Here is a 16226-nt window from a genome sequence, read left to right as displayed (position 1 = left end):
TCCAACCACATCAATTTAAGCTTGAACCGATTCAGATAAAACAATCCTTCTGGATACAATTATTATGCAAGAACTCCATTTTTCCCATTCAAACTGAAGGGAGCAACAAATAGAGTACTTCAATACATGCTAAAATTATAATATGCTACGTCCAAAAGTTCAAAGGCAAAGCAAGGGGAACAGAGAAAAGATGTTATTACCTCAGGCTTCAGATAAGAGAACTCCAGTGCCTCCTTTTTTTTCCCCTTAAGGTACAAATGACTATGGCACAATGGTTGCTGTTGTTATCCTTGGTGAACAAAGGAAAACAATGTAATGGTTGGTATATCTAGCGTTCCAGCAGCACAACTCAAGTCAACCTGAAAGATGGCATTTTAATCTAAGAAGACAATTTTTTTTCCCAATATTCCACTAATTTATACATGATAGCTTATTGAACTTTGGAATTCAATCTGAAAAACCATTTAAACCGGCTTTCAATTATCTCCATGAGCAGGAACTTAGTAATCACAGAACTAACTAGTACCTTGCGTAACAGAGTCTAAGCTACGTGAACTTGAACATTAGCATATAACTAAGAAATTACCTGAAAAGCATCAACGGCTTCAATTTGTATGAGAATGCAATATCTTCCTGTCAGTGTTGTTTGCCAGCAACAACAGCTTTCATTCGAGTTGACAAAGTGATGATTACTCTGAATATCGGTATTAGAACCTTCCTCTCCCAGCTCCTGCAAAATCTTAAACATCTTCAAATTTTAAAAGATAAAAACAGAATAACAAAAGACCACAGTTTATCATCAATCATTAAAATTCCCAAGTCATTCGTTACTTGGAAAAGCACAGTGCAAACCTTGATAATTGCTTTAGCATAAGCATCGATTATCTCACACAGGTACAAACAGGTCCAAATATGCTCCTATGCATTTTGGAGAAGCTTTCCACCAAACAAATTGTAAAATTAGCCCCGTCACCAATTAACTCTTGTGGAGACTTACATGCTAGACTAAAATCTTTGCAGCTGACCCAAAAGTTCGTTGACTACAATGGCAGCATCAATGGCGACAAAGTGCTTATCTAAATGATTAATACCCATCTTATTCATACCCAAAGAACAGTACATAAAAAATATAAGTAAATGAGGCATTAGCAGTTTAACTAATGCATATTTTCTATTTTCAAATGGATAAATACTGTTAGAACATATTGAATTACATGTAATATGCTATTCCTTGAAACAGTGGCCACAGATTTATGCATTTCTCACACAAAAGAAATTTATTACACCCCATAAATTATAGATTGTGAACAAGAACATAACAAGTCTGCAATACAACTCTTTTACTTCCCTATACTAGAAATGTTAACAAAAACCCACTTCATCAAATGCAAGATGCAAATAGGAGTAATATTTTTCATTCTCAATTCCTTCTCCTTAAGAAAAAGAAAAAAACCCAGGAAAACAGATGAGAAATGAAAGACAAAAAAGAAACCTCACGCTATTGAGCAGTCACATTCAGTCTAACCATGCTGCTAATTGCTATTTTGCCTACAATGCTGAAAGGTGTTGCTCATTCCTACCTCCATGGAATAAGCTATAGACCAGTCCCAGCCAATCAGAGGCTCTGATCTGAATCAGCTAACTTGTCAATAACCAACCAAAAGTACAACACTATTTCCAAATCTAAGAAGGCAATTAGCAAGCACTTGCAACACAAACTGAGTTGGGGCCATCTTCAGTTGCTGTAACTGATCCATTCTCTTGTACGGGTTTCACATCGACATTAGCCTTTACTACTTCTGTTGTTGATGCAACAGTTGGTTCTTTTATCAAGGCTGACTCCACAGATTTTTCCGAAGCGTTCTTTGCTATTGCCACATTTTCTTTCTTCTCCATTACAGCATCATTAGGCTCTCCACTCAAAACCTGTTTAGTCAGAATAAAAGTAGTTAATATTTAAAACAGTTTATGCAAAGCATCCATATGATTCCATACAAAAAAAAAAAAAAGGCATGAAAATATCTTTTATGAGTGGGAAAGAAAACAAAATCCAGGTGCTAGATTTAATTCAGAGTCAGACATACCTTTTCTTGTAACAGCTGATGCTTAGCCTTTTTCTCTTGGATTGTCTTTTGACGAGCTTCATAAAATTCAAAATCATCAAGAATGCACGTCTTACTGGGATGATCTTTAAAAATTTTAAGAATGTGGATCCCCTGCTCAAAATTAACCTACAGCAGTACAAACCATTTTACAAAGAGAAGGGTGAAGATAACAAAAAGCAGAATCAACATATGCATATGAACATAAAGAGAGAGAATACCTCTTGGGTGTCCCTACTATTAGTGACAGGCTTGTTCTCGTTGTTCTCAAGTGTTATGTGCCTCAGCAAAGTGTTTGGGACGTCCTTAATGATGTGCCACTTCACAGGGAAGCAACCAGTCCACTTGTCTTGTTGCCAGTACTCTACAGTCTTGTTAAAATCTACTTGGTCAACCATCTCTGCTACCCCAACAAATTGACCACTGGTATTAACCTGGGAAAAGGTTCAGGTTAGTAAAAATCAGACAAATCATATACTTGGGAAACCAGAGGCACTAGACAGCATATAGTAATAGTAACATTTATTATACTCACCGAGAACAATAGAAATACAGGACAGCCATCAGGCTCCTCCTTGGCCTCATGGAATGCTGCATCAAGCTTCTTGTTGCCATTAGATGTACTGGCCCACACATTGTATTTGACACTTTTGTGGACATCATCCTCACTATATGATTTAATAACAAAAAACTTGGCGTTCGAATAACTCTCAGGAAAATCCTCTTTGTTGTACTGTCCCAGATCTGGAACAAGAGAAACACTGTTCTCCTTATTGCTCTCAGTCAATGGAAGGTTCTGATCTTTAACAGCTAGTGTTGCAGTTCCAAAACCATCCTTGTTGCTACTCCCTTTCACTCTGGGTCCTTTGTTCAGCTCATTTAAACCATCCATATTCTCTTTTCCATAACCAAGACCCCTAGATTTGTTGTTGTTACCAACATTATAGCACCCTTGCCCTTTCTTCCAGGCAGAGTAGCCATATGATCCAAAACCAGAACCAGAACCCCCTCCATTGGTGTTTCCATAATGGCCATAGGTCATGTTGTTAGGGTAAATGTGATTCATGTATCCAAATGCTTGGGCTACACCTGATGATGGTCTTGCATTGTGTAAATGCTGCATTTAGATCATCAGAATAGTTACGCCAGCACATAATGAAAGAAGCAGGACGTGCAGATCTTATATCTATCCATCGTCTACCTAGCATAGTATGTATGTTTATCATTCTACTTATGGCTTATACTATATCTGTTTGTGCATGTGCAAGGGTTAAAATCCAGATATCCATAAAGCAAGGAATTAATCCAAGTAATAAAGCAACTTTAACATACCATGAAATGAGGGAAGGGATGAAGATTCTCATTTCTGCCAGACGAAAGGTTTTTTGCATATGAAGAGAATCCATTATTAGCGGTATGCTTGGATTGCCCATTAGAAGACACTGACATATCTAAGCAAGGAATTGTTGGCTGGACCCCTTCGTAGCTAAATCTTGAATTCTGATGACCTTCGGATAGATTACCTGTTGGAAAGCTTTCTCTTTTATAGGAAGCATTCGGATTTAGAGAGGAGACCTTGAAAGTTGATTTTTGTGACCCAGAACCATTATTACCACTCAAACCTGCACCACTTTCTACAGTGCTCAAATTTCCTGTATTTGTTTCAGTTGATAAAGAAGCTTGATCATCTGCATTGACAGTTGAAACCTCCACTTGAGAAGCATCTGTTTTACTAGTTTGCTGAGGCGGTTGGTAATAAGTACTTGGATAATAGTATTCTTGCAGTGCATGCAGCTGGCCGTCATGTCCCATAAGTGGAAGAGGTGAACCGGGCATGGAATATGCCCCATATGGCATATAACCATAAGCTTGCTGGTACATGTAAGAGCCATTATCACTGTAAAAATCCTGTCAATAACATTAAGATTATCAAATAAACAAATCCTAAAGATGCAACCAAAAGATCCTCAAAGCGAATTAATAGGTTAATAATCAATCACATCTGCATCTTCCAAATAACAGCAAGAGCGCCAAAATATTTGAAATCCAAAATCCATCAAAATTAAAATGCTAGCAAGACCATTATAGAAACACAATGCCACCTAAAAGCTGCAAGCAGGCCATTGTCAATGATAAGTTTTGGAGCAACTTAAAGAAAGCATTATCATTTGTCCTAAACCAACAGAAATTCATTTATCTCTGAGAAATTCTCATCTCATCAATCAGCACCACTTTGACATAGAAATTGTGTGTTAATGGTAGCAGAGGGACAATACTACACAACCTTACCCACACAAAGAGGGCTGTTGACAATAACGAAGCCATACAAGTAACCAAGCAGCCAACTTGAAATTCACAGCTCAAATTGCACACCATCTAATAAAATCAATAACCAACTAATCCAACTAATGAAAAGTAAAACATTTACCAAGACAAGAACAAGAAATCAGCATCTCAAAATCCAAGCACTACCTTCTTAACAGGCTCAGGAACTTTTGTGGTCTTGGCTTGTGAATCCATAGACAAATTCTCCAGTGAATCTGCAACTTCTGAGATTGTAGAAGTAAAGGATAAAAACAAAACTGACGATTTAAAGCTTAAACATTACAAATGTTCAAGTATATCTAAAACATATCACTTAAAGCAACTAACAAACCAACAACTTCAAGCTACCAATATCACATAAGCCACCCAATAAATTTATCTATGTGTACAAACAGTACACAAGCTAAGATCCAAAGATAAAACACATTCAAATTACTACCCTTTCAAAACCACCATACACAAATTTATAAAATATAGGGGAAAAAGAATTAGCAAAGTGTATTGAACTTAAGCACAACCAAAATTTTTAAAATAAAAAAATAACTTCTCAGTAAACCCAACTAAAACCCACCTAAAAGTCCCAGAATTTTCAACAACAATGATCCAAAAATAAAATACATTAAAATTCATGAAATTCAAAAACCACCATACCTAAATTCATAAAACAAATTAAAATTTTCATAAGCCAGTAAAAAAAAGAACCTTTACAACAAATCTCCGTGATAAAAATTCAAATATCCATTAATTATTATTACAGATAACAGATATTAAAGAGTTAACAGCTCTAAACAACATATAAATCCTAACTAAAAAGAAAACACAAACATTTCTCAACATATCAACAAAAATAAATCATACCCAGAGGTGAAAAATTAGCAAGGATACTATCGGCGGTGGCCATGTTCAAAGAGCAAGGGGGTAGCAGATTCAGTGAGAGAAAGCAAAGACAGAGAACAAAGGGAGTAGGAGAAGGAAAGAAGGAAAAAACAACCCTAGAAAGGAAAGTATATTTAAACGCGTGGGCCGTGTAAAAAAGGGGTAGCCGCCAAAAACCCAAGGAGCCTTGGGAAGGTGGTGGGGTTTAAGAAATACACAAAGAAGACGCTAAAATCCCCTCCATTATTGACTCTTTTTGTTGTTGTATTGTGGTGAAAGATCTGATTGTCGCTTTATCTTTTGGTTTGGGCTTCAGAGTTTGGACACTTCAAACATGGTGTGTGCTTTTGATTTTGTCTAATGGATTGACTTCTGTATTGTGCTAAGCCCTTCATTAGGAAAAATTCAAGATCTTGTTTTTTTTTTTTTTTTTTGTTAATTTCACTTCGAGATTTTATATTGATCCCATATTTCAAGATCTCTTTTAATTGAATAGCTACATTAAACTTTATTAACGGTTCTTTTAGCAATAGTTGTGTATGTTATAACTAAACCACATTTTTTTTGAAATAAAATTGACTACATTAACGTAGCTCTAATGGGAGTTTATCCTTATTTCGAAATGCTGAAGATCAGCCAACAATAATGCTCGAACAAATGGAGGCTCTGTAAAAGTGCATACCGTGCTAAAATCTCCAGTAGTCATTTTCGCGGAGCAATCCGCAACATTATTTTGTTCATTTGGAATATGTCGGAATCTAACTTAATAGCCTTTCGCAAGTAAAGAGTGCATGAATCTATTATCCACTGCATAATCATTGCTAATAGTATCAATCAAAATAGCATTGTCACTACACCTATTTAAAATTTGATCAGCTTGTTTTAGATATACTCATGTCAAATTTGAATTGACAATTAATGTTTAATTGATGGGGTGACCAATAAAAATTTATGATTGTTACAATACTGATATTTCGAGGACTAATTTAAAATGATTTGAACTTTAATGACTAAATTAGAATTTGGGCTATAGCTTATAGATGTTTGAAGCAATTAACCCTTTCTTTTTTATTTTCTTGGATTATATGATACACATAATTGTTTGTGTTATATATTTGCATATACTGTACGCAATCTTCACATGCAATCTTTATCATGTGCCTTGTCCAGGAATGACAATGAAACCCAACAGTTTCTTTCTCAAGTCCCAAACAAAAACAAAAAATCAGACCCTATAACATCAGGTCGGGACGGTCTATCAGGGTTGTTTGCATAAACATATTATTCTCATGAAGTTTGACCACACATACATGCCTTAACCAAACCTTGCTGGTTTTGTTGGTAAGGTCCCTGGTTCAGGCGGTCTCATCACGACTGTAGGATAAAGCAAGGTTTAAGCAAGAAATATGCTCTCTACTTTAGGCCCCATCAAGGAGCCTTTTTAAGCTTTTTTTAAAAGAAAAGCAAGGATGGCCTAGCTGCATTGGATCCCTTTAAGCAACTGTACTCACATATGAAGTTATCATCTATGAACAGCATTTTCCCAAAAAGTATGGAAGATCAGTAAAAGCTGGTATGTTTACCACACAAATGAATACGAATAGATAAAATTAGAAAAGTGTGGCTTAAATAGGTTTACAAGAGATTTCCTCATGCAAATTGTTTGAAACATTTTCTTATTGCAATATGATTTTACAGTACTAGTATGATGTTAATCAGCTCCTAATCCCTATATAGGAACATTAAGTTCCCTCAAAATTTTAGCAGCATCATCAGGAAAAACAGGGTTTATGTAACATCCAGATCCGAGTTCAAAACCTCCTACACCGGTTAACTGAGGTATTATCTGTAAAAACCAGTGACTATAAGGTAACTCAGAGTCAGTAACCTGTATTGGTGAAGTATGGATCATAAAATTGAATGGGGGGTTGTTCAACTGCAAAGCCATCTTTTTAAGAATGAGTTTTAGCAAGCCACCGAGATCAACTGCCTGCATAATGAGAATCGAATGGAAACGAGTGAAAAGTTAGATTGCAAAGCTTTATCCGTTTATTATTTTGTTATGGATGAACATACTACTTGCGTTTTATAGCATAAAGAAGCAGAAACTTCTTAATTCTTTCAATCACTCTATCTACAACTCAACATAGCCCTGCTTGACAGTATGACATGCGTTTTAGCTGACATGAGTGAAGTCAAAAGAAAACCAATTTTCTTAAGTCAATAGGGTGTTTTTTCTTTTAATTAGAATTTCCATAAAAACTAAATTCATTTACTCTCATTCAAACTTTGTATTACTTGTTTTATACAATCTCACACAGGACTACAAGTACTATTCAAATATTAGTCATGATAGTTTTGTGCTCACACAACATTGCTATGTCTCCTTAAAGATTCCCTATATCCTATGCAGGTTTAAAGGCCAAACCGACATCATGAAACTAGTATTGCTAACAGAAAAAAGCAAAGCCACTAAACAGACCATCTCGGGTTCACTAAATACTAGGAAATAAATAACAATCATATTATGTTACATATAAATTTCTTTTAACAGTAAGTCAATAAATCATAGAAGCACTCAAAAAGTGTTCAACAATCATTTGACATAATGCTTTCTTTGCTTGTTGTGCTTTTATTTCTATCCTGAATGAGTGACAGCGAGAATCATACAATAAAGTTTCTAGCACTGTTATCTCCACTATAAGAACCAAACACAAATCAAACAAGTGAAAATCATATAACACTAGAGCCATGAACATGAAGGAACAGAAAAGTTACCTTCTTATTGTCCAGTTCATCAAAATGAGAAGAGTGATCTCGGGGAATTATCCATATCTCGAAAGGAAATGAAGAAGCATATGGAGCAATGGAAAAGAAATGGCTGGTTTCATTAATCAAGAGGTCCTTTGATTGGACCTGACAGAGACTACATTTCCCTGTCTGATTAAAATGCTCCTTCATACTGTTGAGTCGAGTAGAAACACTAGGAGGAACAATGGGAAGAGATAGCATCTGACTGTGAGAGTGACTCATTGAAGCCCCAGCTGAAGCTCCATGGTTCTTGAACACCTACCAAAGACAAATGAAGTAGCACTAAGAACCTATAAGCTCGCGAAACTAACACATCATACAAATTAAAAGTAGACCTAACAATATTGAATACGAACAAGGACAAAATAACTGAAACATGACATGAAACAGAAAAACACCAGTAAAGGACACAAATATGCAAATGTATCAAAATTTATATGATACAAATTATTTATATGTCAACATTTATATAATATAAAATATCTTAAACACGATTATGATACACAACCACAGTAGAACAGGTTATGAGAATTGCTAGTTTAATTAAAAAACATTATTTTAGGCCTTTATTTAAAAGAAACCATGGAAAATAGAAGTAATTAGCTCTCAAAAATTTGAATCACAACAAACGAATGATAAGTACAGGATTTTATGAAATGCAAAATACAGCCCTCTAAAATAGATCATTTCATCAAATTAAAAGCACTTGCAATCATCAAATAGCTGAAAGCTATACTCTTTACACAGTTCACAGGTCCATATTCACACAAGTATTTCAAGAAAAGGCAGAAATTTATATCAAAGAAATGCTTTATTACACATTCACAAAAGAGAAGGCTTTTCTTTTCCACTACCTGAATATATTTGATTGAATCAAACTGCTTAATCTGCTCAATCCTCCTCTTATAAGCAATCAAAACATCACCAATCTTACTCGGATCCAAATCCGACAACTGAACCGAGTGAACTGGAGTTTCAATCACCACATCGTGAAACCCGAATCCCGCTACAACCCAACCCAACCCGCTCAACTCGCTACTCGAATCGTCATTCTGGCCATTTGGGTGATCGAGTTTCCTGCTCAAAGCTGGATACAAGTTCTCAATAACCCGGAGTTTCCAGTTAGGATCGGGCGGGACTCGAAATATCTCGGGTGCACACTGGTGCTCGTTACCGATGCAGAAGGGGCATGATGAAGAATTATTGTTAGGATTTTCCGGCGATTTGGATTTGAAATCGGAAGGACGCTTGGCTCGGGCCGGAGAGAAGATGACCCATTGGTTTGTAACCGGGTCTTTTCGGAGTTCGGGGCTCCGAGTTGGTGGTGTAGTTGCCATGATCTTCGACTTTTCCTTTTTGATTGTTTGGAAATTTACTTCTTTCAGATAAAAAAATAAAAGAAAGAAGGAATTTTATCTAAAGGCTGCTGTGTGTTTGGGTCAATAACTAATATTAGAAAAGTATATATTAATATTTTTGTCAGAAATTTAAAATCATATTTAAAATATTTAGGTTATAAATTTTAATATGTTAATTATTTATTTCATGCTAATTTTAAAATTCTAGAAGGTATTTTAATATGTATTGTTTTAAAATATGGAAAATTTAGTATTTGCGGATGAATATTTAAAAAATTATAAAAGAAAAGTAATCGTACTAAAATAAATAAATAAATAAATATATATATATATATGACATGAATCGGTATTATTAAATTTGTAAAAAAAGTATATTAATATGATTTTATTAATATAAAATATAAAATATATATTAAAGCTTGTAAAATTATATTTTGTGGTTTAGTTTTATATAGTTTTATAGTAAGTCATGTGATAAAATTAGAAAAAATAGATTCTAACGATAGTAGCATGTTTAATATTTTTGTTAGTGTAAGAGAACGTGAGTCGAATACGCTTAAGCGCATTACCTTTTTGTTTAAAGGTTAAGGAGGAATTATGAGTAATTTTAGCCACTGTATCAATTTTTTTTGTATTATATAGGTTTTACAAAAAATAATACTTTGGTTTTATATGGGTCTTGCTTTGAATGGAATGATGATTACTTTTTTTTAACATTTCTTTGATATAGATTCGAGTCGTGTTATCTCATTTCTTACTCTTAATATCGCATCGAAAAAGTATTTTTATATGGGTTTTAATGAATGTCAATTTGTTTTAATTATTTTTCAATTATACAAAATATTTTTTAAAAGGCAACTGTTTTAATTATTTTTCAATTTAAAAAATTAGTGAAAATAATAAGGAATTGTTTTTCATATTTATTTTTAAATTTATTATAAAATTTTCAATTAAACATTTATTTATTTACATATTAATGAAACCGAACAAATAGTAAGTAGCTGAAGTTTATTTTGAAATTTGATATGGATTTTACAAATTTGTATACAATTAATTTTATTTTGAAAATTTAAAATCTTAACATAAATGAAATCTATTCATTAAACCCTCCTACAAACACAACAAAAGGGATATGTATCTTCTTTCTATAAATGTTTTAGGTATACTAATTATATCTCGTTCTAACTTTTAAAAAATATATTTTAACTTTTTATTTGATTTTTTCCCTATTTTATCCCCTAATATATGTTATTTATCAAATCACTTTAAAATAGTTAGAAAAATTAACATACAAAATGGTTGAAAAAGTTAATGTCTGTTAACTTTATTGGCTTGATAAATTGTCATGTTAGCAATTAATAATTTTTTAAATTTAGAAAAATTCAACTAAGTTTAAAAATTATAAAATTATTTTTATTTTATTTTTAAAAATTAATTAATTGTTAACGTGATATACATGTGGACTGTCACATTGCAAAGTTAGTATCGTTAACTTTTCTATCGATTTTGGCGTAATTTGATAAACAATCTAAATTTAAGAGCTAAAAGAGGTGACAATTTAAATATATGGCTAAAATGACCTTTTAATAAAATTAGAGGACCAAATAAATTATTATACCATTTTTACGACACAAATACTTATAAAATCCATATATTAAAAAAAATAAAAGTTCATTAAAAAGACTAATTCTGTACGTTGAATTGGAAAATTCGGCTTATAATGAATAAGGTAATATTCCAATTTCAAGATATTCATTTATTCAAACTAGGTTATGTTTACGTCCTATTTCAATTAATTTTTATATTGTTTCTATTATCATATATAATATATTCTAATGAGAGTAGATTGAGTCTTAACTCGATTGGTATGGATATTACTGTAAATGCAAGATGAGATAGGTTTGAGTGTGCTGAAGCGCATTATCCTCCTATTTATGGGTTGGGAAGGGATTATGGGTAGTTATAGAGTAAATATAATCAGAACTTATAATGATTTGTTTGTTCAAATTAAATTTTCATGTGTAAAACTGTACAAATTAAAGTTCATGTATGAAATTAAACATTTAATCAAAATTTATGTATAGATTTTTATATTTATCCTATAAAACTATTAACTATTCCAAGAAAATAACTATCTCACTAGTAATTTTCACGTGATAGAATTTGAACTTGAATGTTTAAGATCCTAAAATTAAAATATTTGTCATCGATACCAAACTTTGTGAGAATTAAGTTATAATTGGAATAATGTTAAAATATGCTATAAATTCTGTATTATTTGTAAATTTAATATTTAGCCCTATACTTTTATTTATAAGAATTTAATCTCTCGGTTTTCGATTTAAAAATTAAGTCTAACTGTAAACTTTGTTAAAATTATTTTGTTAGATTCGGTTCTTTTTTTTAGTTACTTTGCTACCAAGTAAGTATTTTTTTTTATTTTCAAAATACATCAACAAATATATATTTTTTAAATTAACATTGTTAACTAGGGATGAACAAAACTCGATTCGATTCGAAAAAATAAAAAAAATTCAAATTTTTGAGTTAATCGAGTCGAGTTATTCGAATTATTCAAGTCAACTTGAATAAGTAATTCGAGTTTCAAGTTCGAATCGATTTGAATTTTACAATTCGAATAACTCGACTAATTTGAATAACATATTGGTGTAAATACCCTTTTGGTCCTTGTCAAGTTTAAAAATAAGCAAATTGGTCTCTTTCTCAACGAAAGTTACAAAAAAAATTCAAAATGTTTATAAAAATTCATTAAAATATAAAAATTCTAAAAAATATATAAAGAAAGTTAAAAAATTAAAAAAATTCTAGAATAATATTTTTTGGGACCTAAATAAGTTAATTAATGATTTAAGTTTATCATACTACTAACATGGAATTAATTATATTGTAACAATTTTATTTTTAACCAAAAAGTCTGCTAATTTGGCACGTCTTTGTCTACTATCTCTAGCAGTTTTAGGGTTTTCTTGTTTTTTTTATTGGTCTTGGTGTGGCGGCAATTTATCTCTTCAGATCTCTTTCTTGCTTTAGCAATTTAAGTTACGTGCTTTTATGGAGACAGATTTTGCGGGGTTAACACTTGATGAAGAGGAAGATGAAGTTCTTCAAGTACAAGTTGGAGCGGATACGGATAGATAAGTGGGAGGTTTGCAATTGGTGGGGTGTTTTTTAACAGCAAGTATTGTTCACTTCCCAGCAATGAGGAGTACAATGGCAAATTTGTGGCATCCCGTACGGGGGGTTCAAATTAGAGATATAGGGAAAAAAGGTACTTATTTCAATTTTTTCATATAATGGATCTTGAAAGGGTTATAAAGGGTTCACCATGGACTTTTAATAATCATTTATTGGTTCTTCATAAGTTGCAAAGGGGGGAGGATCCTCTGAAAATCCCATTAATTTATTCTCTTTTGTGGGTTAATTACATGATGTTCCTATTGGTTTTGTCTCGGAAAATCTGGTAATCCAAATGGGTAATTTTATAGGAAATTTCATGGAGTATGATGGTTCAAACCTGGGAAAAGAAAATAGAAATTTCATGAGAATACGTGTCAAAATTGATATAAGGCGACCTTTGAAAAGGAAAAAATAGATAATGTGTTATGGAAAGTGCTCATATGTTCGATTTAAATATGAAAGGTTATCACTTTTTTGCTTTTATTGTGGTTATTTGGGCTATAGTGATTCCTTTTGTGAAGCAAAGATGGCAATAGGAGTGGAAATTACAGAGATGGGATGGGACTTATCACTTAGGGCACAATCTCGTCGAGCCCTAACGATGACTAGTGTGTGGTTGCGAGAAGACGGTGAGGGGCAATAGAGGGGAAACAATAGGGGAAGGAAAATTTTGGGGAATAATTCAAAGGGTCTAGCTGAAAATAAGGTAATAGGAATAATCTGGATCCAGTACTGGGAATAAATCTGGAAGGGGTATCTAATCTATGAAAAGAAAATGGAAATTGGAGTGGGAATCAGGAGCATAACTTAATGGAACACGACTTTGAAGATGGAGTGCTTATTGGTGAGGAGGGTAAAAAGAGAAATTGAAGAGAAATTGAAGATGTCTTGGCCAAAGAAGAGACTAACACTTTAGCGGTCAGGAGTAGGAGGGTAGTGGAGGTTAGTCATCAATTGTTGGCAGCTGCCAAGTGGCAAGCTGACCGGGCACAATGAAAATCCTAAGCTGGAATATCCGTGGATTGGGGAGTCTACGGACAATTTGAAGACTTTGGCATATGCTGAAGTTATATAATCCCCAAGTGGTCTTCTTTATGGAGACAAAAATTTGTAACAGTCAAATGGAACGAGTTCGAAGAAGTTGTGGGTTTTTAAATGGCATTGATGTTGACTCAAATGGATCTAGAGGTGGATTATGTTTGGCTTGGCGTGGCGGTAAAAATATTCAGCTTTAGAGTTTTTCAAAATGACATATTGACGTGATCATTGACGATGTGGAGGAAGGACACAAATGGAGGTTTATTGGTTTTTGTGGGTATCATTATTCACATGATAGAGCTGATGCATGGAATTTCTTATGTCATCTAGGTACTGTTAGAGAGCTACCATGGATGGTTTGTGGGGAATTTAATGAAATTTTGTATGGTTTTGAGAAAAAAAGGTGGTTTACCACGAGAGGAAGCACGAATGGAAGATTTTTGCAAGGTACTGGAGGAATGTAATTTGTCTGATATGAGGTTTTCTCGAAACTGGTTTACTTGGGAAAAAGGGAATTTACTCGAAACTAATATTCAAGAACGGTTAGACAGAGGTGTGGCGACTGAAGAATGGTTGCATTTATTTCCTGAATTTCAGCTTTAACATCTTCCACATACGTTTTCAGATCATTGCCCACTACTGGTTAATACAAAGAAGGAGTGCAGAGAGAGAATTCATAAAAGTTTCAAATTTGAAGCATGATGGGTATTGGAAGATTTGTTCTTTAATGAGATCAAAAATATTTGGGAACATGCGGAGGGAGATTTTTTAAAAAAGCTGGAATGTATAAAAAGGGGCTTGGAGCTATGGGCTGGTCAAATTCGGTATTCTAAAGAAGAAAGGAAAAATGTGTTATCTTCAAAATTGGCCACGCTACTAGAAGCTGATAGAGATGAAGAAAATTTAGCAGATCTGATCTGTAACAGCCCAATTTTGACCCTAATTGGATAAAGTAGTTCTGGAACCACAAATCCGAGTCAAAAAATATTTTAATATTATTTTTAGTATTTGCAGTATGTGAATTAATATGTGTGAAAATTTCGTATAAAAATTTGATCGTTTGAATGCTCAATTTGATAAAATGACTTAATCGCGTAAAATAAAAATTTAGAGGTCAAATCTAAAAGCACTCAATTGTTGTTGTCTTTTAAAAATGGGGGTCTTAGATGGCAATTAGGCCATTTAAATGATAGTGGGTGGCTATGGACAACTTTATCCTTGTGTTATATGAAATATAAATTATTTAATAAAGGTTAATAAGGTAAATAAATAAAATACTAATATATGTTAATTAAAAACAAAGTAAAAATTCAATTGTTATCATCCATGTTTAGCCGAAACTAGAGAAAAGAAAGAAGAAAAAAACACAAGCATAGATTCGGCCATATTCAAGCTTGATTTAAGATCAAGAACCAAAGAAATCGGAGTTGGATCGGGGAAAAGCTAAAGTCGTCGACTAATCGTCTGGTTTCGATTTTACATTGTCCGAGGTAAGTCTATTAGTAATTAGAAGTTATTAAGTTAATATTTATACATGTATACTAATTGTATTTTGTGTTGAGCTATAATTAAAAGTATATTGATTGAATAAATTTTGAAGTATGGATGATATATATATAACATGTTCGAATATACAAGTCTAATCTTGTATAAATTTATGGGTTGAAATAAAGGTAAGAAATGTATATAAGTATAGTTGATATTCGAATAAGCATGTATATATATATATATGTAAATTTCTTGTATTGAATTTAGGTAAGAAAGTTATATATGCATATGTTAGATTCGAACATATATGTAAATACATGAACAAGTCTTCAATTTAGATAAAGGTATGAGTATGTATGTATGTATGTATATGTATATATATATGTATATAATGCTCGAATATATATACATATATATAAGTTCTTGAATTTTGTTAAAGTATGAATGTTGTATATGTATACATTTTGGTTTTAATCAAAGGTATGTATAACATATATATATTAAGTTCGAATATATATATAGGTATATACATGTATAAACTCTTGGATTTGATTAAAGATATGTAATTCATGATTGTATATGTAGTTTCGAATAGGTATGTATATGTGAGTTGCAATTTATATATATATGCTATATTCGAATGAGCATGCTAACATATATATATGTTCTTTTATTGAATTTAGGAAGGACATTTATATAAGTTTATATGAGATTCGATTATGCGGTATACATGTATATGTTCTTGTAATGAATTTAAGTATGAAATTTATATATGTATATGGAATATTCAATTATGTATATATATTCTTGTAAAAGTTTTTGAATGGAATTGAAGGTATGAAATTATTAGTTTGGACCATTATAAGGTGATTGAACATTTCAGACTTCACATCTAGCAGGTTTGATGCCGGTGAAATATTTCGGACTTTATGTCTAGCAGGCTTAATGCCGGTGAAACAATTCGGACTATAAGTCTAGCAGGCTAAAAGCCGGTGTACTGAATCAGGTTTTAAAACCTAGCAGGCTGAGT

General features: G+C 32.7%; 2 protein-coding genes across 3 annotated transcripts; both read right to left on the bottom strand.

The window, feature by feature from the left end:
* Positions 1-1258: 1258 nt before the first annotated feature.
* On the bottom strand, positions 1259-5479 carry LOC105804764 (YTH domain-containing protein ECT3). 2 transcript variants are annotated; one of them, XM_012637513.2, is made up of 7 exons: positions 5313-5479; positions 4575-4651; positions 3435-4010; positions 2638-3219; positions 2324-2536; positions 2085-2231; positions 1259-1926 (listed from the first exon to the last, which is right to left on the bottom strand). In XM_012637513.2, exons 1-7 carry the CDS (start codon positions 5326-5328, stop codon positions 1696-1698), a joined length of 1842 nt encoding a protein of 613 aa, XP_012492967.1. In that variant the 5' UTR covers positions 5329-5479; the 3' UTR covers positions 1259-1695. The 2 variants fall into 2 exon arrangements, with proteins under 2 accessions (XP_012492967.1, XP_012492966.1); XM_012637512.2 differs by having other exon boundaries at positions 5286-5466.
* A 1402-nt stretch (positions 5480-6881) lies between these two features.
* On the bottom strand, positions 6882-9531 carry LOC105804765 (ADP-glucose phosphorylase). Its single transcript, XM_012637515.2, has 3 exons — positions 8969-9531; positions 8082-8372; positions 6882-7293 (listed from the first exon to the last, which is right to left on the bottom strand). Exons 1-3 carry the CDS (start codon positions 9449-9451, stop codon positions 7033-7035), a joined length of 1035 nt encoding a protein of 344 aa, XP_012492969.1. The 5' UTR covers positions 9452-9531; the 3' UTR covers positions 6882-7032.
* Between the last annotated feature and the right edge of the window lie 6695 nt (positions 9532-16226).

The sequence above is a fragment of the Gossypium raimondii genome, chromosome 11, assembly GCF_025698545.1.
Source record: "Gossypium raimondii isolate GPD5lz chromosome 11, ASM2569854v1, whole genome shotgun sequence".
Taxonomy (NCBI): Eukaryota; Viridiplantae; Streptophyta; class Magnoliopsida; order Malvales; family Malvaceae; genus Gossypium; species Gossypium raimondii.
The sequence above is the reverse complement of the archived record's forward strand: the minus strand, read 5'-3'. Positions and strand labels throughout refer to the sequence as shown.

Bases quoted from the DNA above. Each gene is read 5' to 3' on its own strand.
- LOC105804764 (XM_012637512.2), bottom strand. From the start codon at position 5,328: ATGGCCACCGCCGATAGTATCCTTGCTAATTTTTCACCTCTGG. The intron at 4,652-5,285 runs GTATGATTTATT...CTACAATCTCAG, and splicing joins TGCTAATTTTTCACCTCTGG to AAGTTGCAGATTCACTGGAG. The intron at 1,927-2,084 runs GTATGTCTGACT...CTGACTAAACAG, and splicing joins ATCAGCTGTTACAAGAAAAG to GTTTTGAGTGGAGAGCCTAA.
- LOC105804765 (XM_012637515.2), bottom strand. From the start codon at position 9,451: ATGGCAACTACACCACCAACTCGGAGCCCCGAACTCCGAAAAGACCCG. The intron at 8,373-8,968 runs GTAGTGGAAAAG...TGTCTTTGGTAG, and splicing joins ATTCAATCAAATATATTCAG to GTGTTCAAGAACCATGGAGC. The intron at 7,294-8,081 runs GTAACTTTTCTG...CTCATTATGCAG, and splicing joins ATGAACTGGACAATAAGAAG to GCAGTTGATCTCGGTGGCTT.